The 27,024-nt window shown below is 40.5% G+C and overlaps 1 protein-coding gene across 2 annotated transcripts; it reads left to right on the forward strand.

Annotated features, from left to right (window-relative positions):
- LOC131251745 (uncharacterized) lies at nucleotides 1–26,346 on the forward strand. 2 transcript variants are annotated; one of them, XM_058252670.1, is made up of 13 exons: nucleotides 8–618; nucleotides 5,241–5,393; nucleotides 5,514–5,726; nucleotides 5,904–5,993; nucleotides 9,075–9,191; nucleotides 11,334–11,603; nucleotides 11,827–11,983; nucleotides 12,225–12,302; nucleotides 15,721–15,821; nucleotides 21,174–21,344; nucleotides 22,805–22,879; nucleotides 23,975–24,082; nucleotides 25,518–26,346. In XM_058252670.1, the coding sequence occupies exons 1-13, from the start codon at nucleotides 220–222 to the stop codon at nucleotides 25,854–25,856; spliced, it is 2,271 nt and encodes a 756-aa protein (XP_058108653.1). In that variant the 5' UTR covers nucleotides 8–219; the 3' UTR covers nucleotides 25,857–26,346. The 2 variants fall into 2 exon arrangements, with proteins under 2 accessions (XP_058108654.1, XP_058108653.1); XM_058252671.1 differs by lacking the exons at nucleotides 22,805–22,879; nucleotides 23,975–24,082; nucleotides 25,518–26,346 and adding an exon at nucleotides 22,518–22,764 and having other exon boundaries at nucleotides 1–618.
- Nucleotides 26,347–27,024: the final 678 nt, after the last annotated feature.

The following is a 27,024-nucleotide window of genomic DNA, read 5'->3' on the forward strand; positions in this document are numbered from 1 at the left end:
CGCGCGCGTTCTTTGTTCTGATATCTGTTTGAAAGGTTCCATTTCGGGTCGGCGACGGGAAATGCAAAGCGCCATCTCCAAAAGCTCTTCCCTCAAAGCCTCATTTTCTGCCTCTCTTTCGGAAATCTCCCCTCTCTCTCTCTCTCTCTCTCTCTCTCTCTCTCTCTCTCTCTCTCCATCGCAGTCGTCCATCTTTCCGGTCGAACGAATCCCGACGCCATGGAATCCGACTTCTCGGACTCCGTCGAGTCCGGTCTGAAGCTCGCGAAGCGCGTCTACAACGGCAAGGACCGGTTCGTATCAGCACCGAAACCGCTCCCTGCCATGGACAAATTCCCTCTGTCACGGCCTACGTACCTTCCGACGGCCCTGATGGTGTATGCCGTGATCTCCGATCCCGCGATCGTTGACAACCCAGACATCCCGAGCTACCAGCCGCACGTCCATGGCCGATGCGACCCTCCAGTGCTGATCCCGCTGCAGATGAACGAGATCGGGATGGAAGTGGACTGCGATCTCGACACGGCGTTCGTGAAGGTGAAAGGCTCGTGGCGTGTGCATTGCGTGATGGGTAGCCGCAGCTGTGATTGCCAGTTCGTTGTCCCGATGGGGGAGCAGGTAGATCCACGGTCCGGATCATCGGATCTTCATTTTATTTATTTATTTATTTTTATATTGATTTGAATCTTTTTATTTGAATGCGATGATTGAGAAATGAGAAATCGTTCTTTACGTTTGCATCTCCACGTGGTTCCCCACCTGCACACGTGCGCGTCATCTATTGCTGCTCGTTGCGTGGGCCCCGCGGTGTAGACAACGTGGTCTATAACTCGGCGGGTCTGCTCGGCCGTGGGCCCTGCTCTGTGAAAATAGCCAGCGAAAAGGGAAAATGATGCACCCGCAGTCCATATATTCAACGTGTATGTGGGGCCCACCTGTTGAGTGGGCCGGCCTGGTGCACGTGGGCCCGAAGCGATGAGTCGGATGGCCTGATAGTTCTTCCAGGTAATTTTCGAGCCCACCCGATGAGTGGCGCTGATGTCTTACACGTCTGCACGTTGGACCACACGTGCGGGTCACCGATGGTGCTCTTTGGGTGGGCCTCCCGTCTATGAAACTAGCCAGGGGCAAAAAAGGAAAAAAAAAATTGCCCGCAGTTCGCTTTCAACGTGCATATGGGGCCCGTGGACCGCTCTGATATAGTCCGGGAGGTCATCATGGGGCCCACCCGATGAGCCGCTCTGATGTCTTACACGTGCAGATGTTGTCACGTGGACCTGCGTGTAAGGAGGCGTGCATGGATGGCAAACCTGTTTCTTCTTTCTTTCATTTCAATACGTTTTGCTGGTTAGATGGTATTTCGCAACTGTTGTTATATTATGACTTTTGAACGAAGAAAATGGTGTTTTTGTCCAGAAATTGAAAAGTGGGACCACCTTCTTGGCTATCGGGATCGTTCATTTAGTGGGCCCTGTCGCGAATGTGCCATGCTTTGAAAATTTTCATGTCGCAATGGTAACTGTCTGACTGATTGCCTGCAAATGGGGACTCGGATTGCGTAGTGTAGAACACAGCACCGAGGTCGGTACTGCGTTGACGTGGCAAAGTTTTGTGTGCCCCACCATGATGTATGTGTTATATCCACACCGTCCATCCATTTTACCAGATTATTTTAGGGCATGAGCCCAAAAATGAGGCTGATCCATTGCTCCAGTGAACTACACCAAAGAAAGCAGTCGGGGCAATGATGCTACCGTTGAAACCTTCCTAGGGCCTACCATGCTGTTTATTTGCCATCTTACATGTTAATAAGGTCACACAGACAAAAACAAATAACAGCTTGATACAAAATTTCTCTGGGATCACAACTTCTGTGGCCCCCAGAAAACTTTTAATGGTAGGCGTTCAATCTGCACTGTTTCCCGTGGTGTGGTCCACTTGTGCTTTCCGTCTGCCTCATTTTTGGGCTCATGCCCTAAAATGATCTCGCAAAATGGATGGATGGCGTGGACATAACACATGCATCATTGTGGGGCACGTCAACACAGTACTCACCTCGGTGCTGTGTTCCACACCACACAATCCGAGTCCTGCAAACGGACGGTTTAGTGATTCAACAACGAGAAAACCTCTACTCGCATTGGTAAAATTTTAAAGGGTGGTGGCCCACCTACACTCGCTTAGCTTGGTTTTTCATATTTGTCCTTTTTGTTTGTTCTGTTGAATTTGTACTTATCTGGACAAAATGTTCAGACGAGAAGAACAATATTTTTCTTAACTGACAACCATACAGTGGGCCCCACCTTTCCATTATAGAAGCTGTTCATGTGGGCTACTCCGTTGTTTGTGTTCCTTGAGAGTTAACATTAAGAGTGCATTTGGTTGCACCAAATAGCATGAAATTTTCCTATTTTTCAAGGTATTAAGCAACAGTATCCGCAGTCTCACTCGACATGACACAAGCTTAACACGAAGTTTTTTCTTCTTGGGGAAAATTATTGGTGAATTTTAAGAAGTGAGAATCCCAAATATGTATTCTTTTATTTTATTTTATTTTCTTTTGGTTTTGGACATGCATTTGATGGTGTAACAAGCCATTCTTTGATAAGAATGACATGTCGCACTGTGTTATCCTGATCTGCTGATGATCAATTCAATATGCCATAATCAAACACAAATCAACCATGATTTGGTGAATTAGGGTTTGTTACATATAAATACAGCGAAAAAAAAAAAAAATTAAAAAAGATGAAAGAAAATGAAATATAAACTGACAATTTACCCCTTCTTCAGATATTTTTCAAAATGGTCCACTTCAATTTGGTTCATCAAATCCTGCTTAAAATTTTTATTTTGATCTTTAGGATAGACCTAGATCTACTTTAAAACTAGTTTATAAGCATGCTTGAAATGAATGAAGAAGTGCAAAAATGAGAGAAAAATTGGAAATAAAAACTATTATAATGGGTCCTTTATGGCTGCTCTGGCCTGTAATGGCTGTATCAACTTTTATTGGCTGATACAGCCATTTTTTTCATAATAGACTGATTCAACCCTGTATCGTGTAATAGTGGTAACAGTTTCCATTACATACGGCTGATACAGCCAAAATGTAACTGTTTTAATACCATGGTCGACAATAAACAAAGATGCTTAGTTGTCATGAAAATGATATTGTGCAAAATTAATTTCCATCTGATATTAATATTCGGCTGGCTTCATTCCGTATATGAAATGAACAAATATTAATTTCAGGAAGAGATGATGATAATAGTTCACCTAATGTGGCCCTTCAAAAAAAGAAAAAGAAGTTCACCTAATGTGAATTATACTTCCTTTGCTGCCCCAAATGCCACGGCTTCAATAATGGATTCATCAAAACATTTCAGCCTGAATGTGATTTGAGCTTGCATGCATACCCTTAGTTATTGTGGTCACTGCTGCCTTTTTGAATCTTTTGTGTGCTCCTTGCATACCACGAGATCAAGCACGCTCAAATACACAAACCTACAATCCACCTTTCTGTCAAAACGCGTTCTTTTAAATCCAGAAGGAGACTTTTCATTAATATCCCAACTGAGTAGGAGCTATACAGAAGTTCGGAGAATACAAACCATACAAAATATAGGAGGATCCCCAGCCATTCCATGTCCTGCAGGAAATTCTTCTTCAAGTGCCTGTCAGCTGTCCTGTTTCTACTATCAGTAGTGTGGAATAACTTTCCATGTCACAATGCATTCCAAACCAATAGGAACTGCTGCACATGTTATTATGATCTAAATGTATGTACACACCCTGGCCAGAATTGTCAACATGACACACATGGCTATAAACGGGTTAGATATTGCAATATCCGTATCCAGTATTCAACTTAGATACCGGATTAGGATACGGATTCGGATATTATCCAAAGAAGTCTGATCTAAATCAGATACAGATATTTTCCAAAGAAGTCTGATATAACTTGGATGGTCAGGTAAGCGGATGTCTGACTAATATCTAATTAAAAAAACAAAAAAAAAAAGAAGTTAAATGCCTATAAACTAGCAAAAATACCTAAAAATGGAAAAAATAATATTTCCACCATATAATAATACCAAATAAACTAGTAAAAATAGTAATTTCCATAACACAATATCAAGCTACAAATCCTAGAGCATTTAAATAAAATAAATTTACTGACTTCAACAAAAGATATAGTTAATCATTTGCAATGGTCACTGTATCAACCTTATCATCCATGTCAATGTTAGCGAACACCATAGAATTTGGGTAAGCGGATATGGATATTATCCATATCCAACCCGCTAAGAAGTTGGGTAATTTGGTAAATGGAATTAGGTAAAAAAATTTAATCAGGTAAAAATCCCATATATGAATCCGATTTTCTCATGTTGGATATGTTGGTTAATTGGATAAATGGATGTCCATTGACAACCCGAATGGCATATGGTAGAAGTTTCATCTCCCTCGGCCTAAAAAATTACTGTCCACCAATGAGATAGGTTACAGTTTATGAAACAAATGGACAGTGAAATGAACTTAGCCAATTTTTCATAAGCTGTCTGTCTGTTTATAGTATTGTGGCCCGGCACCCACCTGATCAGTAGAGCAGCAACATTTACACCAGATACATGGTTAGATTACCTGATGGACAGGTTGGATAATGTACCTGTGGGTCGTATTGACTCATGCAGTGGCATGTATATGGGGCTACCTTACGTGTGTGGGTTTAGCAAACCCTAGTGGTTGTTTGGCAGATGGATTTTGCATTCTTTCAGTTATGTTCAGCAGCTTGCATTTTAAATCCTGTGGAATCCAGGAATTATGTTTGGCAGCCTAAATTTTGACTTAAGGTGGCTTGAAAAGAGAGGTGGAGAGAGCCGTTATGATAGTTGGAGAGGAATGAAAATCCAGAATTTTGCAGCCCTCTTTTTCTCTCGGATCTTGTGAGGATTTCAATCGAAGTTGGCTTTGAAATCCAGGATTTTGAGGGGTGTAAAAAATGACCTGCATTGAAAATCCTGGATCTCAATTCTTAACTACCCATAATCCATGCTGCCAAATGGCCCATGTTTTTAGTATAGCACTTCGGTGACCATGATGATTTGATGACTTGTTATGTTGGAAATTCATGCTGCTTTTTTTATTTTTTATTTTTCCCAGTCTCTTTCACTTTCCTCCCTCTCTTAGCATTTGTTTATTCATTGTTCTCAAGCAAGATATGATCTGGCTAACAGGGTTCAATTCTAGGTGTCGAGGTTGATATTCATAGAAAATCATTCTCCACTCAACTAATGCGAATGGAAGAAACACAAGACCTGGAGAAAACAGTGAAAAGTGAAAATGGAGGAATGTTGGGACCCCAGATGTTTTGCTTAACAATACCTCAGGTAGTTTTACCTATTAATCTTTCAGCTCCAAAGTTTCTGGCTACCTTGAAGTTACTTTAAAATCTGTATTTGTATTTCTGAAAGTCTTCTTGTTCTTGCATTTTTCTTTTCTTTGTCAAGGTTGATGGAGGTTCCGTTCTTTCAATTAATGTCAGTTGGTCTCAGAGATTAATGTACTCTGAGGGTCAGTTCTCTGTCAGTGTACCTTTTAACTTCCCAGAATATATTGTTCCACCTGGAAAGAGATTTCCAACAAAAGAGAGGATACAATTGAATGTCGACACTGGTATTGGAAAGGAAGTTATGTGCAAGACGACTAGCCATCCTCTGAAGGTGAGTGCTTGTGAATTTAGTTGCATTTTGCTTCATCACTGTGATGGACTGATGGTAGAATCTCTGCTAAATGTTGAATTTAATCTTGAAGTTATCTTTAATCAACTAATATTATCGAATATCTGGTATTATTCAAATTAGTGATTTTTTAATTTTTTTATTCTCTCATTTCCCCAGGAAAAAAGACGCCAAGTGGGGAAATTATTTTTCTCGTATGAAGCAGATGTCATTACATGGTCAAGTACTGATTTTCATTTCTCATATATGGTAAGACTCCAACAGCAGTCACATATTTGTACATACACTCGTTGTACATTTGTATAGGAGAATGATAGGGCGAAATGCTTTTTAATTATTGTTCTTACTTTTTTGAAGGATCACTGTATTTTTATTTTAAAAAAAAAGGATGACAAAGGGATCATCTACAAACAAGACAAGCCTAGAGCCCTTACAAATAAAGGAATCCCATTTATCCCTTGTAATTAAACTAACAGATTGCCATTTACATATTTGTACATACATTTGTTATATATAGAATGATAGGGTGCAACACTTCTTATGCTGATGAACTTAAGTGATGCAAGACAATTAACCACTTACTCTAAAAGTTTAAACTGATAGCGCATGGCGAATTAATCTTTTTATCTCATAGTCCAGGCTCCAAATCCATGGGTTAGGTCATCAGCCAAACTCTCATTGTGGGCCCCAAATCCATAGGTTCCGCCTCACACAAGTCACTCACCTCACACAGGCCCTAAATCTATGGGTTTCGCGGGCCGCCCACCCCAAGTGTGCCCCTGCATCCCACAGGCTACTCCACTCGAGCCCGGTGTGAACATGTCATCGCATTAATCACCTCCGGTGAGGAGTCTCGAACATAAAACCTTCCGCTCTGATACCAATTTGATGCAGGATAATTAACCTCTTGCTCTAAAAGCTCGAATTGATAGAGCGTGGTGAATTAATCCCTTTATTTCATAGCCCAAGACCCAAATCCATGGGTTAGGTCCTCAGGCGAATCCTCCTCGTGGGCTCCAAATCCATGGTTTAATTCCTCAGACAAACCCTCATCGTGGCCCCCAAATCCATGGGTTCCTCCCTCGTGGGCCCTAAATCCATGAGTTCTGCTTCACATGAGCCACCTGCCTCACATGAGCCCCAAATCCATGGGTTCCATGGGCTGCCCACCCCGAGTGTGCCCCTGCATTCCACAGGCTACCTCACTCGAGGCCGGTGTGAAAATGCCCTCGCATTATTAAGGCACTGTTTTATCATATTAATGTTGGAACATTATCATAGACTAGTTGGAATGCTAACGCAAAATCAAAGTCAAAACACCCTACAAGTAGGACCAATTTCATGTTTTTTTTTTGACATCATTAGATACTTGAATCAGAGAATCAAATTTGTATATCTAAAATAAGGTATTGTCAAATTACTGAAAGAAACTAAATGGATTCGGCTTTCACAAAGAAGAGAGGTTTAGGCCCACCTTGGACCATATTGTATCCTTTGTAGAAGTAGGAGCTTTGCCATCCATCGATTGGGCATTCATCATCATCATCATCATCACTATGGCTACCTAAGCTTTGTCCTAATTACTTGGGGTCAAATTCATGAATCATGTTCCATCATTCCACTCTACCAAGGGCCATACTTTCAGTTAGACCATAGGTAGTTGGGTGTTCATCAATTTTATTTTTTTTGGAAAAAAAGCTATTTATCAGTTGGGCATTCATAAAATAATAATAATAATAATAACAATGAAAAATAAAAAAGGAAATAAAAAAAGAAAAAATAAAAAAGGAAAAAGAAAGAGAGAGAAGAAGGAGAAGTAGAAGAAGCTATCCATCAATTGCATCTGACCGTGTGGATAATCAGGCCCAAAATCAGGGTGGTTATCTTCTCCTGAGCCTACAAACATCCCTAGCTGCACAGGCCCGGTGCGGTCCTACGGGGCCCCCTCAAAGATTGCAGCTTTTGGGTGGTTGGCGGGTCGAGGGAGAATCCTCGCCATTGATAACCGTCAAAAGAGGGGTCTCCAGCTCCCTAATGTTTGCCTCCTCTGTCTTGCGGGCGTTGATTCAGTTGATCATCTCCTTCTTCATTACAAGTTTACCGCTACAATTTGCTATGGCGTGCTTCAGCAAGCGGACATCTCCTAGGTGTTTTCCGATTCCATCGATGGTCATTTCGGATTGTGGGATTTTTTTTGTTCGGGGAGGTGGGGAAGCTTGGGAAGAAAAGATGGAAACTATCGTCACTTGCAACATTGTGGGGGTTTGTTCTTTGAAAGGTTTCTAATTTCACCAGGGAGTGTGCTTCCTGACGTGGAGGGCTTGTGTTTGAGCTTGTTGGCTCTATTTCTAGCTTAGTGTAGTCTTTTTGTCTCTTTTCAGTAGCTTTTGTTTTTTGTTTTTTTGTTCCCTTTCGCCTGTTGGGGGGAGGGGGGTGGTTCTTTGAAAGGTTTCCAATTTCATCAGGGAGTGGGCTTCCTGATGTGGAGGGGGCTTGTGTTTGAGCTTGTTGGCTCTATTTCTAGCTTAGTGTAGTCTTTTGTCTCTTTTCAGTTGCTTTTGTTTTTTGTTTTTTGTTCCCTTTTGCCTGTTGGGGGGAGGGGGGTGGTTCTTTGAAAGGTTTCCAATTTCATCAGGGAGTGGGCTTCCTGATGTGGAGGGCTTGTGTTTGAGCTTGTTGGCTCTGTTTCTAGCTTAGTGTAGTCTTTTGTCTCTTTTCAGTTGCTTTTGTTTTTTGTTTTTTTTCCCTTTTGGCTGTTGCCTAATAAAATTGTCACCTTCCAAAAAAAAAAAAACTGTCATGTGGGCCAGAATGTTAGAAAACTTGCCAAGTTTTTTTTTTTTTTTTCCCTGTGACTTTCCATTTGTTTCATAAACTGTGGCCCACATGATCAATCTAGTAGCCTTGAATTTGGGTGAGGGCATCATACCTTGTGGGATCCACCTGATGATCGGCTTGATCTCATATGTGTCCTGTGCTGGTACACCTGTTTAGACGAGCTGCCTTATACATGTGTGTGAGCTTAGCAAAGCTTGCAGATCTAGAAGAATAATGTTGTAGAAATGCTGCTTCCATTTTTCTTTTTCCTATGCGAATGAATTACAATCAGTGCACTCACAGCCTGGAATTTCAAGAAAGGGATTAGAATTTTGCTCCTACTACATGGTACTTCACTCGTCCATTGGTATGTTTGCAAGCAAATGTGAAGAAGGATGCCTTACAAATTTGGATATTCTTGTCTTGCCAAAAGTACATGGTGTTTGTTTTAGTAATGCATTTCCATATTGTACTTGTGTAGATATCTAACCTTTTCTTGGTCCTTGATTACAGGTTCCTTTGAGTGATATACTTGGCGGCTTGCTTTTGCAATCTCCATCTGTGGATGACTTTGATCAAAGAGAAATATTTTGCCTCTATCTTTTTCCTGGAAACACCAAGAATAGAAAGGTGTGTTCACATCGGTCCACTGCCTTTTTTCCTTTTCCTTTTTCAATTCATTTTTTCAATGTTCTATTTTATCCAATTATCTGTGTAATTGTGTATTTGTGATGGTTTCTGCTAAACTAGTTAATGCATGACTTCTTACTTTATTGTGGCTGTATTTTGTTGGGTCACAATTTATGGATTCTGTTCATATTAGAGGCCATGTTAGTCTGCATTTATCATGGAAGCCGTTACTTCCAAATGTCACAATTAAGGAGTATAGATTTGTCCACACTAGTTCGAACATTTTCAAATATGCTGCCAAAGGGTTTTTATGTAGAATCTAGGAATAGAGGCTTGCACAACCTGCAAGAATCTAAGGCTACTTCTCTCTTGATCTTTTATTCCAGTTGCCTTATAAATGAAGTTCTGTCTTCTTCCTCGGATTGAAGTTGATATTGCTAATTTAGTAATTTTCCCGTCCATTCATTTGGTTATTTTGCTACATCATTTACAAGATAGGGTATTGCTGTGTACCTTGCTCAAATTTTCTGGCAAACTGCACAGTAACTTCTAATCACATCTTTATGTAAATTTGTAATATCTCTTGCCAATTTGTTTCATTAAGATATGTTAAACTCTCTCTATACCATAAACCAAAGTCTACAAACTCATTGATTGATTAATCATTTGTTGAAAATAATTGTTGGTTGAGTGGGATAACTAGATCAATTTATTTTCGCTGCATCTGAAGCATAAAGTACGAACACCAATTTGTCCACACCACAACCCCCTGTACCCATGGCAATATTAAATCCCCCAAAACACAAAAATAGAGGGTGACTTTGCTGGAATTGGCCCTGACTTGTCTGTTGTTTGTCAACTCGGATGAGCCATGGCAATTCAGACAGAGCCGCACCCGAACGATTCACTGTGCTTAGATATATAAAGGTCAGAAAGCAGGCTATTTGGTTCCCCTATAATGTTTTTTGCCATCCAAACTGTGCATCGGATCTGCCCCATGATGAAAATGGGATGCCCAAAACATCTGGCCAATCCAAAACTCAGGTGGGCCACACTATAGGAAACAATGTAAAATCACATTTAAACCTCCAAATTCAAGTGATAGGACCCACCTGATGATTGTATTGGCACGATTTTTGGGTGCAGCCCAGCAATTATATGGGATGCCTGAAAAATCAGGCCAATCCAAAACTCAAGCGGGCCGCACCATTGGAAAAATGTAAAATCACATAAGAACCTCGAAATTCAAGTGAAGTGGTCCACCTTATATAGTCTTGGCCTATTTTTGGGCATCCCATTTTTATGGAGGGGCACACCATTTGGATTAGATTCCATAAAAATTGGTTTATGGTACACACCTTGATAGGGTTATCATCACACTGACCGGATAAAAAGAATCACACCTTGTATGAGCATATCATCACACCGTGCTTGTCCCTAGCAACATGCTTGCTCAATGGATTTTTAGGAATCACTCCCCAAAGCAAGTGAATCTCGCTATGCATAAAAACTTCAGTTTTTTTCATTCAACTATTCATGGAGTGAAATGTATTAATACTCTTCCGAAGCGAAAGAAATCCTAATCTAATCTTAACCATTTGTTGGTTCTAATCGTAACCATGTATTATAATAAACTATTAACTAATCCCATTAAAGCATATATGCCTTCCATAAATGGGTCATAATTAGTTCATGCAAGAAACGAGAATCTCGAGGTTTTTAGTTGCAGTGAAGAAAATGGTAAAGAGTAACTTTACTATTTTTATTCATGGTGTGTTTGCGCGCTATTTGAACATTCTTTGGTGATGAAAATAGTGAAGAGAAGCTTGCATAATAAGGATCTGACTAACTTCTACCATAAATAGCCTCAACTGTATGTACCATATGGGCCCACATGTTAACTGGGACCAACTTTTGTGGTTAATCAAACCAACACCAGGGGCCCACAAAAGCATCTGGGCAGAATGTGGACCCCAGATTTCTGATTGAACAGATTGTGGGGTCCATTCCTAGGCTGCATCAATCTAGCAACTATTCTCCTTTAGTTTTCATTTCTCGTATCAAGCTATTCTGCAGTTAGCATGTTGTTTGTTAGAATTGTATTGATGAATACACCTCATCACATTCTAATTATTTTGATAGGTTTTCAGAAAAGAAGTGATTTTTCTTGTTGATATAAGTGGAAGTATGCGGGGAAAGCCTCTAGAGAATGCTAAGATTGCGCTTACAGCTGCCCTCTTCAAGCTTACTCCAGTGGATTCATTTAGCATAATAGCATACAATGGAGAAATTCACGTGTTCTCATCATCTTTGGAGTTGGCAACAATGGAGATAATAGAAAAAGCAACAAAATGGATGAGTGATACTTGTGTCGCAGGGGGCGAGACAAACATTCTAACCCCCCTAAACGAGGTAAATCCTTCTTTTGACTTAATTTCAGTTAATTTTCTTGTTTAAAGCAGTGTTACAATGTTTGTATGAAAAGTTGGCCCTTAATGTATAGGTTTGAGTTTTTCTTAAATAGTTGGTCATTTCTTTCCATCATTTCACATCTTCTTCTCAGCATGATTTATCAGTATTATCGATTTCAATGGCGAAGTATTTATGTTTCTTGTCCCACTTTGGTTTGAATCAGGCGATGGAAATGTTATCAGATAGTGATGATTCAATTACTCAAATTTTTCTTGTCACTGATGGAGCTGTCGAAGATGAAAGAAACATTTGCCAGATGATAAAAGATCGTACAGATAGTAGAGGATCCAGGTGCCCTCGTATTTCGACTTTTGGTATAGGTAATTCTGGTGATTGAAAAGTATGCTTGTCATCAAGCTAGGGATTCCTCCAAATTGTACATCTTGAAATAATGAACAAGCTTCCCCAGTATTAAACAATCCGAAACTATATAGACTGGCATGTGGGTGTCTTTTTAATTTTCCATATGTTCCTGTAACTCTGTATGTGTTTCTCTCCATATTACTAAGATCTTCTTGTGATTATTTTCCTATTGACCAAGTATGTTGGAAAACTTGACAGGTTTGTATTGTAATCATTATTTCTTGCGGATGTTGGCATTGATTGGTAGGGGACACTACGATTCCGCATATGATGCAGGTTAGTTCTGGACTTCTCTACTAGCTCTTTTGTCAATTAGCTTTATCATGAATATTTTTTCCTTGGCTTATTGTTCATGCATAATACTGAAAATTTGAAGGTTAGTTGTTGTTTGCGGTCCTTTGCGCCCAGAGATCCTTAGATTTAGCTTTTCTCAATGTACATTCTCTGCTGCTTGAAACAAAGATAGAAGGCAAAACCTTTATAGTTCTTATTGCAAAATGTTTGAAAGCAAATATCAGTTTGATGTGGATAGAGGTGGCTCTTTCGATGAATTGGTTTCAGGACTTAAGGCGAATCTCTTGAAGAGTGAGATTTTGGGGGTTAATTTGGAGGGGTAAGTCTCCTCTGTAGTGGGGGTGCTGGGATGTTGGACAGGATCATTCCCATCTACCTCTTTGGGTCTCCCTTTGTGCTTAGGTAAGGCTGCCAAGCATCTTTGGGACACGGTCATAGAAAGAATGGAGAGGATGTTAGCCCCCTGGAAAGGAAGATTTCTCCCTTTGGGAGGGAGAAATACTTTAATCAAATCAGCCCTTTCTAATCTCCCCCTTTATTTTATTGCACTCTTTTGATGCTAAAATCCGTCCTTTCGAGGATTGACAAACTGCACAGGAACTTTTTTTAGCAAGGGAGAAGTCAAAAAAGCAACTTTCATCTGCTCTATTGGGGGAAAGATCTATAGGCCACTTACGAGAGAGGGGTAAGAAACCCGGAAGAGGTTAACTCCATGTTATTGGGTAAATGGGTATGGAGATTTCGGGTGGAGGTGGATAGCCTGTGGAGGACGGTTGTTGCCATAAAGTACGACGCTTCTGGATCAGGCAAATGAACTAGAGACTCTTCTTTGTACAGGGCCTCCTGCTGGAAATCTATTGCCTAGTTGGTAGGTAAAATTCTCCCCGAGATCGGGTTCTTTATTGGCAGAGGCGATTTGGTTAGTTTTTAGGATGATATTTGGCTGGGGCTCCTCCCTTAGATCCTAGTTTCCTCGTATCATTGGACTATCTTTGTCCCAATCTCTTTTGGTGGCCAATTGGTTCTTCCATCTTTACAATGGCGGTATGTGGTGTCCTCTCCTTGTCGTCGCAACCTTCTTTTTTTCTTTGAAAGATCACAATATATATATTAAAGGAAAGAGGAACTACGGAAAGAGTGGGGCTGCTGAGAAAGTGAACCACCTAAACTCCAAGAAAAAGAAAATTACAGCCCTTTAGATTATCTACATTAGAAGCCCACTCTATCATCGTCTATTTAACTTTACGCACTAAGAGCTCCACTGAATTGGAAACGACGAGTTTGCTCTCCCTTTTTGAAGGTCTTTGTCCTAACCAGGCAGAACAGGATTCTCCGGTCTAGTTGAGAGATAGGTCGGGCAGCTTCTCGATGTGATCTTTTCTCAACGTTATTCACAGGTTGGGGCTTGCAGTCAGTTGTTCTCACATGGGTAGAGGTGGGCACCGAGTCGAGTCGGACTGGATTGGGTCCAACTCAACTCGATCCGAATTTTCAAGTAACCGACCCGAACTCGATCCGATCCGGGACTGAGTCTGGGTCAACTGACTTAATCCAATCCGATACACGGCTGGCCTAACCCGCATCGAGTCCGACTCGGTCAGGGAAACCGAGTTGGATCGGGTTAGGTATTGTTCGGATCGGGTTAATGGTGAAAATCATTATCCTCGCTGCTATTTTCGGTGTGGTCCATTTGAGCTTTAATATGATTCAGTATTTTTTTATTTTTTTTCTAATGTTCTAAAATGATCACGAAAAATGGATATAATAAATACATCATTGTGGGGCCCATGTAACTTTGATCTCATTTGAGCTATTCGTACAACTCGAAGCTCGAGGCGCGTCTGCGCTCGTCTTCGCACGACACGTACCTGCACTAGCTGGTGTCGTGTGAAACACGACATCAGACTACGTGTTACTCAGTACGGGCACGGATTAGATACACTGAAGTGATGTCACCAAGCTCTGTGGACCCCACCATGATGCATGTGTTGTATCCATATCGTCTATCCATTTGGAGAGATCATTTTATGGCATGAGAAAAAGAATGAGATAGATCTAAAGTTCAAGTGGACCCCACCATAGAAAACAGTGGGGACAGTGACATCCACATTCAAAATTTCTTAGGGGCTACAGAAGTTTGCTATCAAGCTTATATTTTTGTTTTCACTTCATCTATCTCTATGCTAACTTATGAATACACTGGATCTAAAAAATACATGATGGTGGGCCCTATAAATGTTTCAACAGTGGGTGTGACTGATCCCACGGTTTTCTTTGGTGGGTTCACTTGAACTTTAGATCTATCTCATTCTTTTTCTCATGCCATAAAACTATCTTCACAAATGGTTGGACGGTATGGATACAACACATGCATCACGGTGGGGTCCACATGGCTTGGTGACGTAACTTCAGTAGCGATTTGGCTACTGACGTGTTTCCTTCTCGCTTTGAACTTCTGCTCAAATCCTCTCCCATTTTCCTTCTACTAATGACGAAACAAATACCTTCTTCTAAACCCAAATCCTCTCCCATTTTCCTTCTGCTACTGATGTTGTTAGTGTTTCCTGCTCTGTGTAGCTTAGGAATACATTTTTATATGAAAGCTTCTACTGCCGGCTTCGGATCGGGTCGGATCAGATCGATCCGGATTGACCACGATCCGAACTTGATCCGAAAAACTGTCGGATCTGAATGGCCCTACTCGATCAGCACCGATCCAGGCCATCGGTTCGGTTCGGATTGGGTCGGATCCACCGGATCAGGTCAGACATGCCCAGCTCTACACATGGGTTTCTTATGGTGGTACTGGGCACCTCCGAAGGTGGCAGATTTTGCATGGCTTGCGGCAGGAATAGATTCCTAACCGTGGATAACCTTTGCAAGAGAGGGTGGATCTTACCCAATATCTGCCTCTCATGTATGAAGAATTGATGGGTTAGTGGTACATTTGTTTATTCACTGTCCTTTTGTCTCAGGGACGTGGGTCGGTATCTTATTCCATTTCAGTGTATCGTGAGTTATGCCAAATTTTATGGGAGAATTGCTTTCGTCTGGGCATGAGGGGGGTCCTTCCTCCAAGGAGAAGTGGAAATGGCGTCTTGTTTTGCTGGCTATCCTTTTGAGTGTTTGGCTAGAGAGAAATGAGAGATGTTTTAGGGATATATCTCAGCCTTTGGGAGCTGTTGTCAATAAGGGGTTTTTGTTTATTAGGGAGTGGAGCTTCTAATTGTGGGGGGCAGGTTGTATTTTTAATTTTTCCCCTTCTGTTCCTTTGTTGTTTTCTGTTTCCTCCTTTTGAGTCCTTTGGCTCTCGTAATAAAATTATCAGTTCTAAAAAAAATCAGTTTGATGTCTGCATGGTAACATATCAGAACTTATATCCCTCTTTGTTTTTGGCCAGATTTAATTGTCATTCGAATTCAAAGATTGTTCACAACAGCTTCATCTCCCATACTAGCAAATATAACCATTGACATTTTCGACCAAAACGATGCTTTTGAGGTATGTTTTCTCCAACTGATTTTCATTATTTTAGCTTCATTGAAGTCTGTCAGGATTATCTTTCTGCACTAATTACTGGGAACTGAATCTTTTGGCTGTTGCTCTGTTAATTTTTCTTTCTATTGCATTGTTTGTCATATAAAAGCACACATGCATGAAATATTTTTACACGATGGCCATTGAGATGCTAATTTACTAATATAAGATCTCCAAAAACTCTTAAAATAGAAATTCGCAGTATGTATAGTAGAAGTAGATTCAAGAAGAAATCTGTAGAAGTGGAAGAGAAAGGGTAGAGAGAGAGAGAGAGAGAGAGAGAGAGAGAGAGAGAGAGAGAGAGAGAGAGAGAGAGAGCGAGAGAGAGAGAGAGAGAGAGAGAGAGAGAGAGAGAGAGAGAGAGAGAGAGAGAGAGAGAGAGAGAGAGAGAGAGAGAGAGAGAGAGAGAGGTGTATGTTAGTCTCTTGACACAAACACATATGTTAGTCTCTTGACACAAACACACACACACATATTAACTTGAGAGAAACATACGATGCTCCACATGAGTACAAAATATACAGACACACAAACACAATTAAATGTATTTCCATACTCTCCCTCAAGCTGGAGCATGGATATTGATCATGTCCAGCTTGGAACACATACGAATAAGATTTTGACGATCAACATGGGGTTGTTGCTCTCCCTCAAACACAACATGGCATGATGCAAGATCTTCCATTGTTGGTTATCTATAGAATGTAGCTTGAACTTTTTTCGTTCATTAAATCATCTCTTCAAATAGGAGGCCATAACTAAACTCGACAACTATTGAGTCACAAACCCATCATTCACATGCAAAATCCTCTCACAAACACACGCAACATTGCACAATAAATGAGTGAGCTACACACAACACTTGGGAGGATAACATACACATTGGCATGTGATGACATGTGCAACACTATGTGACTGAATTATTCCCACAACTATCAACAAAGGCCTAGTAAAGGAAGAAATGATTAACGGAAAAAGAAAGCTCCACTACTTGTAGAAATCCTCCATGTCAAGTTGGATCAAGCATCTCGCTGGGGGGTTTGGGCGAATGGCTAGTGTCATGGGTTTGCTCCCCACAAAGTTCAATTCCCCTCCCCTCCCCGGGATTTACACAATGCACATGGTTTGCAGGTGATTGTGTGCATCCGTAGGGAATAGTCTCACCTTAAGAGGGGCAGGGACACCCTGTTGTCATTAAAAAAAAAGTTGTGTCAAGCATTATGTCATATAGTTTGTGTGTAGTAACTTTAAGCACGAAACAGGAACATCAACTATACAATCACCATCTTTAACATGATTCTACATCTCATTTCACAACCACACAGCATCAAAACATGAAGGCACAGAAATTCTAGCAAAAATTCCAAAAAATAAAGCCCAAGTGCCCAACGACACCCATTTCTCATAAAAAAAATTGTAGCACACCCAAATCTCGACGAAACTTCTCGATTCTTGTTTTTGGTAATTACGCATGATCAACTGCACCTTTTTTTTTTGGGTTAGCTTGTTAGTACAAACCCAGGTCAGTACACACACTCCTTGTTAGCCACCCCCACTAGGGATCGATACCAAGACCTCAAGTGTTGAAACGATAAAAAAAAATTTATAACTTTTCTCTATTTTAGCGTAAGCACCACAAAAAACTTATCCAAAAATTACACAAAAATCACCAATATTCTTCTAAAATCACTCTTTGATATCCCTTAATTTCCAGCTTCAAAGGACTGCCTGACTGTATCCTACTAATGCCAACTGTATGTACGAATGATGTTAGCAGTGAGCCCCACTCACGTAGACTTTGATCAAGTCCACAAATCGCTCTGATACCAAGTATAAGTAGATTCAAGAAGAAATCTGTGGAAGAAGTATAAGGGAAAGGGTAGAGAGAGAGAGAGAGACAGAGGCGAGGGCAACCTATTGTGTTGTGTATGTTGGTCTCTTGACAAACACACACACACACACACACACATTAGCTTGAGAGAAACTTACAATGCTCCACAGGAGTACAAAACACATACACAAACACAATTACATGTATTTTCACATGTACATTCCTCCAATATTAGGGCGATGCTCATTTTCCTTTTGTAACCTTTTCATAATATTAGCCATTGAGACATAATTTTCTTTGATTTCTTTCATGTGTTTCATATGATTTTGGAATGAATTAAACCCAGCCATGTATGTTGATCGTAAACTCTCATGAACCATTAGAATTGAACCACTTAACTTGTTGAGTTCCAATGCAACATGAACATCGATGGTGCTCCACTTGGTCAAAATCTTTGGCCCACATGAACCTCTGTGGTTCAACATCTGTGCAAATCTCCACCTTGCTCAAACAACCTTAATCACTTGAGCGATCATGAGTACCAATTATGTCTCTGAATACTAATATCCCTGAGCATTCGAATAAATGGCTTGAGGCCCCAACCTTTAGTTAGACCTCAACATTGGTGTCCAACGTGAAGTGCCTCCTCATACTGAAAGCATAGCGTTGGTTCAAGTGGCAACTCTCCTCAGAAAGGGGCCTCATCAGGGTTCTTTTGAGCACCCATTGGCCTTCATAGAGATCCCCCCCCCCAAGGCACTTGGGCTTGTCAGTTACCCAAGAGGCCATCCCTGGTCATATACTGAAGCCCAAGTTGCCAACCACAAGGAGCGCCCGACATTTTTTATTTATTTATTTATTTTGCTTGTTTTTGCTAATAGGAAGGTATTTTTGCATGTCTTTACTAATAGGACAGGTCGACATACCTTTAAGCCCCATATTCCATTCTTAAAGTTAACTGTGGTCCTGATAGGTCAGGTCAGGTCATCAGTCAAGACTGATCTATTAACAATTGAATGGGTCGGGTCGGGTTGTGCATGGTTTTGGTGAATTTTAGCTGGGTCAGGTCAGGCCACAGGATAGAGGATTTCAAGTCAGGTTCGGGCCAAAATTCTTCCTCGTTTACTAAATGGGTTGGGCTTGGGCTGACCTCAATTCGGCCAAAACCCAACCCATTGCCACCCCTATCTAACTGACCTCGCCATGACATGTAAACGTGGGGAAAAGGCTCCATCTTGGTCAAACAACATGTCATTCGGCCAAATGGTCATGCAACTTGTCATCCACCTACAGGCGTGGGTTTGACTCCCCTCCCCAGCATTACCTGATGCACGTGGTGGCTGGTGATTGCATTCATCTGTAGGGAATAGTCTCGCCTCAAAAGGGGGCGGGGACATCCTGTGTTGTCAAAATAAAAATAAAAATCTGTCATCCATAATATCTCTACTTCTTGGGCTGCTTAAAGTTAATTATTTTCAGATCAATGCATGTTCCTCTCATCGAATTTTTCTGTTTGAGCGACTTTTCCTTGATTTAAAAACTGTATGTATTCACTGTTTTAAACTTGTATGCAAGCATGCACAATATTTATGTAAAATTCATTAAGTTGGTACATGCAAGGAATATTGCAGTGGATATATTTTAAAAGACATCAATTGACGCAGGATTGATGCATGAACCAATTAACATGTGAGTTCGAGTAGCCGAATTAAGATATTTAACAGAAAAAAGAAGAAGCAGACATCGCTATAATCATCACAAATATCATGAAAATCAAAAGAAAATCATACATAATCTTAGCCTAACTTACCAACATCGTAACACAAGATGATTAAATAAAAAGAAACTAGGATCTAACAGATGTAGGAACATCCAATTAATATAGGGTATAGTCTATTTCAAAATGGAAAACCTAATACAACCTGGGGTGTAAATTAGGGTTTGGGTAATTTGGAAAAGTAGGAAAATTAGGAATTTTAGGTTTAGGGTTAGGTTTCGGGGCGGAAGAAAGGGGTTTTGATATAATAATGATGAGAAACCAAAAATGGGCAAGGTAGGATTCACATGTGTGGCCGTACAGTCGCACGTGGCATGGGGTGGATAGGTTTATGTTGGCTAGGGTTTGGATTATAGATGGGTATGAGAAAGTTGAGTTTGGGAGAAGACGAAGATCTAGGATGGGAGAATAATGAACCTATATAAAATACCTGGACAGGAGAGAAAAGAGAAGATGGTGTGGGGATGTATGGAAACCTCGCACCTTTGTTGATGAAGATTAACCTCATACCAATCTCCTTCTAAATTGCATAAAGATGGAAGAAGAAAGCAAGAGCTTTTCTCTCTTTTTTCTTAAAAATAAAAATCAACAAAACCAAACCAAACCACCCCCATCTTTTAATAAATCCAAGAAGTTTCAAAAATTACAATAATCCCCAAGTCATGTGAATCTTAACGAAAATAACCATAGTCTAAATAAAATCAACCAAAACACTCATAATGTGTCCATATATATATATATATATATATATATATAACTAAATCGATGTAAAGTCTAAAACTGATGTGGATGATCGATGATCAATGGCCCAATCATGTAATCCATGCGATCCAATGTCCCGATCATCACGTCCCTTTGATCCAACGGTTTGGATTACTCCATAAAGTAGCCCACATGCATCTTCCCAGTGTGGGGTCTTCCAGATGCTCGCACATGCACATAGGGTCTTCAGTACGATCATGGGTACTCGCCTAGCCAAAAGGAAATCGGTGCAGCTCGCCTCCTCCTCTGATACGTACGTAAGGGTGTATGTGATGTGATGTCCAAATCATCAATTTAGTAGCTTCCTTTTCCCTTTTTTTTTTTTGTGCATTAGGAGTCTTCTCCAACACATGCTCCACTATTTGTGAGATGCATGGGATGCTTTTCAGACGTACCCACGCATGTGCTGGACATGAGATGTATGCATTTTATGTCAGTCTACAACATGAATATATCAAATTTGTGAGGAGCTTCTGTAGCAAGATCATTATTTGTAGTAGGCGTGATTTAATTTCTAGGGTTCTTCTACTAAGTTGTTTTGTATTTAATGCAAGCCTCCTTTCGTGGGCCCAAACCATCAGTGAGATACCACTTTGGAAGAGCTACAATTCTAACCTTGTGTCAGGACCCACAGGCCAAGGGACAGTCTCAGGTAGCAGTTTCTATGGTATACTAGCCTCCCAAAAGGAATATTCTCTCTTTTATGTGGAGAGTGTTTGCTGATCTAATGAGCTTTCTAATGCTGTTTTCAATATCCATGCAAGCATGCTATACAAACCTTATCAAATATTTAGCAACGTTCTAATGTGCATATCTAGACATTTTACTAAAATAATATTGGTTTCCTTTGTTTATCTTAACTACTGCATATATTTATTTTCTATTATCTTTCTTTTGGTTTTGGACTGTGAACAATGCTATCTAACTCTTGTATTTCTATTGCTAGGTGTATCCTTTCCCCATTCCGGATCTTTCATCAGAATGCCCTCTGTTATTATCAGGCAGATACGAAGGGAACTTTCCAGATTCCTTTGAAGCTAAAGGTATCTTTGCAGACACAAGTAACACGGTAATAGACTTGAAAGTGCTCAGGGCAAAAGACATCACTCTTGACAAAGTAAGGTGCCAGCTTTTAGACTTAGTTTACCCTTGGGTGTTTGTTTAAGGAAAATAGATACTTACTACCTCTAAAAGAAATAGTGTCTTCATTATTACATCATCATATTTTCCCTTGGGTGTTGTTTAAGAAAATAGATGCTTACCACCTCTAAAAGAAATAATTTCTGCATTATTTCATCTTCTTCATTTTCAAGGTCTGGCACATGATTTATTTAAGGTTATGACATACAAGTATACATACACATCATGTATATGTGTAGCTATGAATGGTGGTTATGTTATCATATAGTTGATTACTTGAGGCAGATATTCAAAACAGTCGTTATGTATATGTGTAGCTATGAATGGTGGTTATGTTATCATTTAGTTGATTGCTTGAGGCAGATACTCAAACCAGTCTGTGAATTTTGTCATATTTTTTGTCTTGGGTGTGTTCAAAACCTGTTTTGATAAGCTTTATTTGGGGCCTGCTTGGATGCAAGTTCTGCGAAAGGCTTTTCCATGCAACAAAAACATTCTCGTGGACTCTCCAAAAACAGTTCTGATTGGTTTTCAGTAAGCGGACTTTTCAGTGCCTGTTTCATCGGGTGGATTTGAAAACATGAAATTTGTGTGGTTGTCCAAACAGGCTGTGAAACTCTTACTTTGATCCAAAATGAGGGTTTTGTCTATGAACCAACCGTTTTAGCATGTTTCAATGCGGGCCCTTAACAGCTGTTAGTCAGCAAGTTGAAATTCTAATGTGTTTTAAATGGCTACGCTATGTAGTGTGTAGCTTACGTTGCGTATCGTAGCTTAGCCTAAACGTTACGTAGCTCATGAAAATAGCTTAAGTTGTGTTTAGTCTATGCTACATGATTAATTTGCATACGCTACACACGATGTAGAATACGCTACACGCTACACAACTCACATTACTACTTATTTTTCACTATAACATTAAAATCAATAAAGTTTTTAATGATTTGTTACATTTTCTATGAAAATTCATTAGTCTTTTCAATGCTTTTAGTAAAATAATATAAGAAACAGTTTTAAATCAGTTTTGTTGCTCTTTCTTCACTTTTATACTTAATCATTACCCCTTACTATTACTTTAGGTTGTGTTTGGTTGCACCAAATATCATGAAATTTTGTTAAATTTTATTATTAATCATCTAATTTGGTGCAGAATATCATGAAATTGGTGCAACCAAGCGCAGCCTTGATTAAAAATCTAGAAGTAACGTTAGGGATGTAGCTTACGCCTCACGCTTCAGAGGGGCGAAGTCTACCCCACATGCTATTCACTATGCTTTCAGGTTATTGCTTGAATTTTCTTCTATGGAAAGGTGGAATTACAATATACTCCCTCAGTTGAGATGAGTTTATCTGTAATTTAGTGAGCGAATGAATGCATTAATAGGCTTCTTAGTATTTTATTACTTGGTTACCAATGGTTGATGCCTTTTGTAACAGATTTTTGCAAAGAGACAGATTGATATACTCACAGCTCAAGCATGGTTTTCTGGAAGCAAACAGCTCGAGGAGACGGTTGGTTACTGACCTGTTTCTCCTTATGGCATTACTTTATAATTTATACTCTTTCAATTCATAGCTATAAAACATTCTTTTATAATCAAACTTCTCATGAAACCAGCCTCTGAATCATCTCATCTAGGCCTGATACTGTGTTTACTCAGACAAGTCAATTGCCACCAGACACTATTTTAAACCATGTCCCAAAGCTCTCCAATTACTACAAGTTTATCCCAAAACAACAGCATTGTAGGGGATGTGCTGTTTGATATGGATGAGTCACATGCTTAGTGGGCCAAGTTGCAATGATACCAAGAGACTTATCTCATTTGGACCAAGTTCCTACCTGCCAAAAGGGCTGCAAGTTGGTTGGGTCAACCCAAATCTGATTAAGCCAACCTCACATAGGGTCAGGTTCGGCCAGGTTGTCAAGGTCTTTGGGTTGGGTTTGGGTTGGAAATGCCAACTCGATTTGAATTCAGGTTGAGTTTGGGCTGAGCAAATTCAGGTCAGGTTGGGAATAATTACTTGTATTTGGGTTGGGCTAGTTTGGGTTGAGTATAGAGTACTTTAGGTTGGGTTTGGGTTGCACACCTCAGCTTGGAATTCGTGTTGAGTCCTCCTGAAAGTCGGTTGGGCTCAGGTTGTCCCTCAACCCGACCCAACTGTTGCACCCCGGATAGCTGTTACACACTTCTCTTTGTAAACTTCTCTTCTTTTACCACTTTGGTTAGCACACATGAATCTTACTAAAGGTTTCAATTGGTTTTTGGTAAAATATGTCAACTAAATACGAAACCATGATTTTTGAATCTGGGAGATTTTCGGGTCATGGTCTGCCCGTGGATGTTGGCATCAAACCAACGGCCTAGATCACTGAACCATGGCCTGCACTTGTACAGACGGAAGAGCAAACTGACCATATACTCAAATCAAGGGTCACATGACACAAAATTCCTCTGAACCATAACAAGTTTTTGTATTTACTTGGTAGCCAATGCAGCATCCTTCACTTTTATGCATACAACTGATGGTACCAAACATCATTTATTGGACCCAAGACACCATGGAATAATCGGATTGCTGCGACCATTGCTATATATCTTACAGGTTGCGAAAATGAGTATCCGAACAGGCGTTACATCTGAGTATACCCGTATGGTCTTACTTGAGACCGACAAACAAAAGCTTGCATTGGAATCAGCTGGATTAAAAGAGGTAAATCTCATACCATTTCCCTTCTTCCTGCTCTTTTATATGAATATAAGCCTACTTTGGATTTAAAATCCCGAATGGCGTCATTTGTGGGCCCCCATCAAAATGGCTCCATTTGGGAAGTAGTGAAATGCGGCTGGCTGCCAAACATATTGTAATTAAGGTTTTGAGTCGCTACGATATTTGATTTCCAGAGAATAATGAAGCATCCAAATGCTACATAGTTTGGAGGATAAGAGCTCGTGCGACAGAAATAGACAAGAGGCACATGCACACACACACACACACAAACATGTGGAAATGATTCCATGGCAACATTTTCACCGATAGTGCAGTGAAAATGTTTTATCTCTTTAAATGAAAATTTGTGTGAGTTTAAGGCTCTAAAAGGGCAAGAGGAAGGCCCAAAAGGATATGGATTGAGGTAGTATAAAAAGACTTGATGACCTATGGTCTAATTGAAGGTCTGGCCCTTGATAGAGTGGAATCACATGATAGAGTGGGATCACATGAGAGGATGAGGCTTAGACAACAACAACGATGATTTTTTATTTTTGTCTGGGCCCAGCATGTCCAGTCCTGTCTCATGGATGGGCCTGATTATGGGCCTATGACCAAACAAGGGAGGGCACTTCTGATGGCTGGATACATACATCGCTGTGGGGCCCACTCAATGTTTTTCACGAAATCGGATTGCATACTGAGTTATTCAGTACGCTCTTATCGTACTGAGTAAACTCAGTTGGGCCCACCTTGAATGTATGTGGTCTATCCACGCCGTCCATTCGTTTTTCCATATAATTTAAGGGGTTGAGCCCAAAATTGAAGCATATCCAAAGATCAAGTGGATCATACCACAGGAAACAGTGGGGATAATGATTTCCACCGTTGAAACCTTCCTAGGCCCCGGAGTGATGTTTATTTGTCATCCAACCTGTTCATAAGATCATACAGACATGGATGAACAGAAAAAACAAATATAAGCTTGATCCTAAACTTCTGTGCCCCCCAAGAAATTTTCAACGGTAGAAGTTCAATTCAACTCTTTCATGTGGTGTGGTCCATTTATACATTTTATATGCTTCATTTTTGGACTCAAGCCGTAAAATTATCTGAAAAAGTGGTTGGATGGAGCAGATAAAATACATAAATCATGGTGGACCTCACTGAGTTTACTCAGTACGCTAAGCGTAGTGAGTTACTCACTACGCAATCTGCTTCCGTTTTTCACCAAGCATTTGGTGATAATGTTACTGTAGGATCATTTCTCATGTGTTGCCCAGAAATGCTTGGTAATCTAAGCCACTCATCCTCTCAATGTATATCCCCATCACTCTTCTGATTAAAATGGAGGATAGAAATTATATCCAATCTTTCTACATTTAGTGTGGCGTCAGAGATACAGTTTGGCCGCTGTTGATCTAATTGAAAACTGCAGGCAAAGAAAATTGGGAAGCGGAAGAAGGCAGCCTCCCAAGAACCCAAGAAAATGCCACTTCATGGCCTGTCCATTGGCTTCGGCAATGTGGCTGCTACAAATGAGAATACACCCTCTGGATTCGGCGAACTGAAACTGACTGAATCTGATATCATCTATGAGAAGACGTCCCGCTGCTGTCACAAGCTCAGCTGTTGCTGTTGCTGCTGCCCTTGCTGCATCAATGTATGTTCAAAAATGAATGACCAGTGCGTGATCTTTGTCACCCAACTCTGCGTTGCACTCTCATGCCTCGGCTGCATGGTTTGTGTGGAAGGATGCTGTCCGGACGACAACTGAACTGGGCCTGCATTCAATGGTTTGGATTACCTTCTGTATATCAGGATTAATCCATGGTTGATCTCAGTAATTTCTTCTGTTGTTAAAGATGTTTGCTAGAGTCCTCACCCGTTCTGCCCCCCACCATGTTGTGATCCAGACCGCTCATCTAGCTCTGCCTACCTTGTATGGCATACTTGCCCACAGATTATAGATTTTCATTGTCCACACATGTTGAGATAACACGATAGTATTCAATTCACCTTTTGAATGAACAGATTAAAATTTTTTTTTGATGGTCATGTGGCCCATCTATGTGGGATCTTTAAGATGAACGGCCTGGATCACTATTTGTTGGGTCAGGGGAGGAGTTCTTGGGTGAGCCAGCGCTAGCATTTCTCTTTGTTTAAATCTTATTGTGTAATCTCAGCCGTTCAATACTAAATCTCACGACTACGACTTTTCATATTTGTAAATTACAATTCACAATGTTCTTCCTAATGTTGATTCATACGGTTTTTTTTTTTCTTTCTTTTTTTTTTTTTTTTAATGCTTGGCTTAGCAAAACAACCTTCTTTTCTTCCATCTACATGACAGCGACTAGCGCCTCACCTTCTGGCGATCCAGAACGTTCTTTAGGTGGGCCCCAAAGTTCTTCCCTATTTGACTATACTAATCGTCCATCTGCTCACTTGTTAATGGAGACCACGAATTGCATGATCTAGGGCTACTGGGGTCCACTTGAATGCTTTCTTGGAACCGGATAACCATCTACGACCCAAAGTTCAACATATGAATGATGTGTTATCCCCCATCGTTTGGTGGTGACCTCAACATCACCAAGCTAGGTGGTGACAGTTGTGGGTCCCACCGTCATGCATTTGTTTTATCCATGCCGTCCATCCATTTTTCAAGTTCATTTTAGGGCATAAGTACAAAAATTAAGCAGATCAAAAGTTCATATGGACCACACGACAAGAAATAATGGTGATTGAACACCCACCATTAAAAAACTTCCTGGGGCCACAAAAGTTTTGGATCGAGCTCCTACTTGTGTTTTCCCTTCATCCAGCTCATCTGACCTCATCAACAGGTTGGATGGCAAATAAACATTACGGTGGGCCATAGAAAGGTTTCAACGGTGCGCATCAATATCCCCACCTTTTCTTATGGTGTGGTCCACTTGAGC

The sequence above is a fragment of the Magnolia sinica genome, chromosome 7, assembly GCF_029962835.1.
Source record: "Magnolia sinica isolate HGM2019 chromosome 7, MsV1, whole genome shotgun sequence".
Taxonomy (NCBI): domain Eukaryota; kingdom Viridiplantae; phylum Streptophyta; class Magnoliopsida; order Magnoliales; family Magnoliaceae; genus Magnolia; species Magnolia sinica.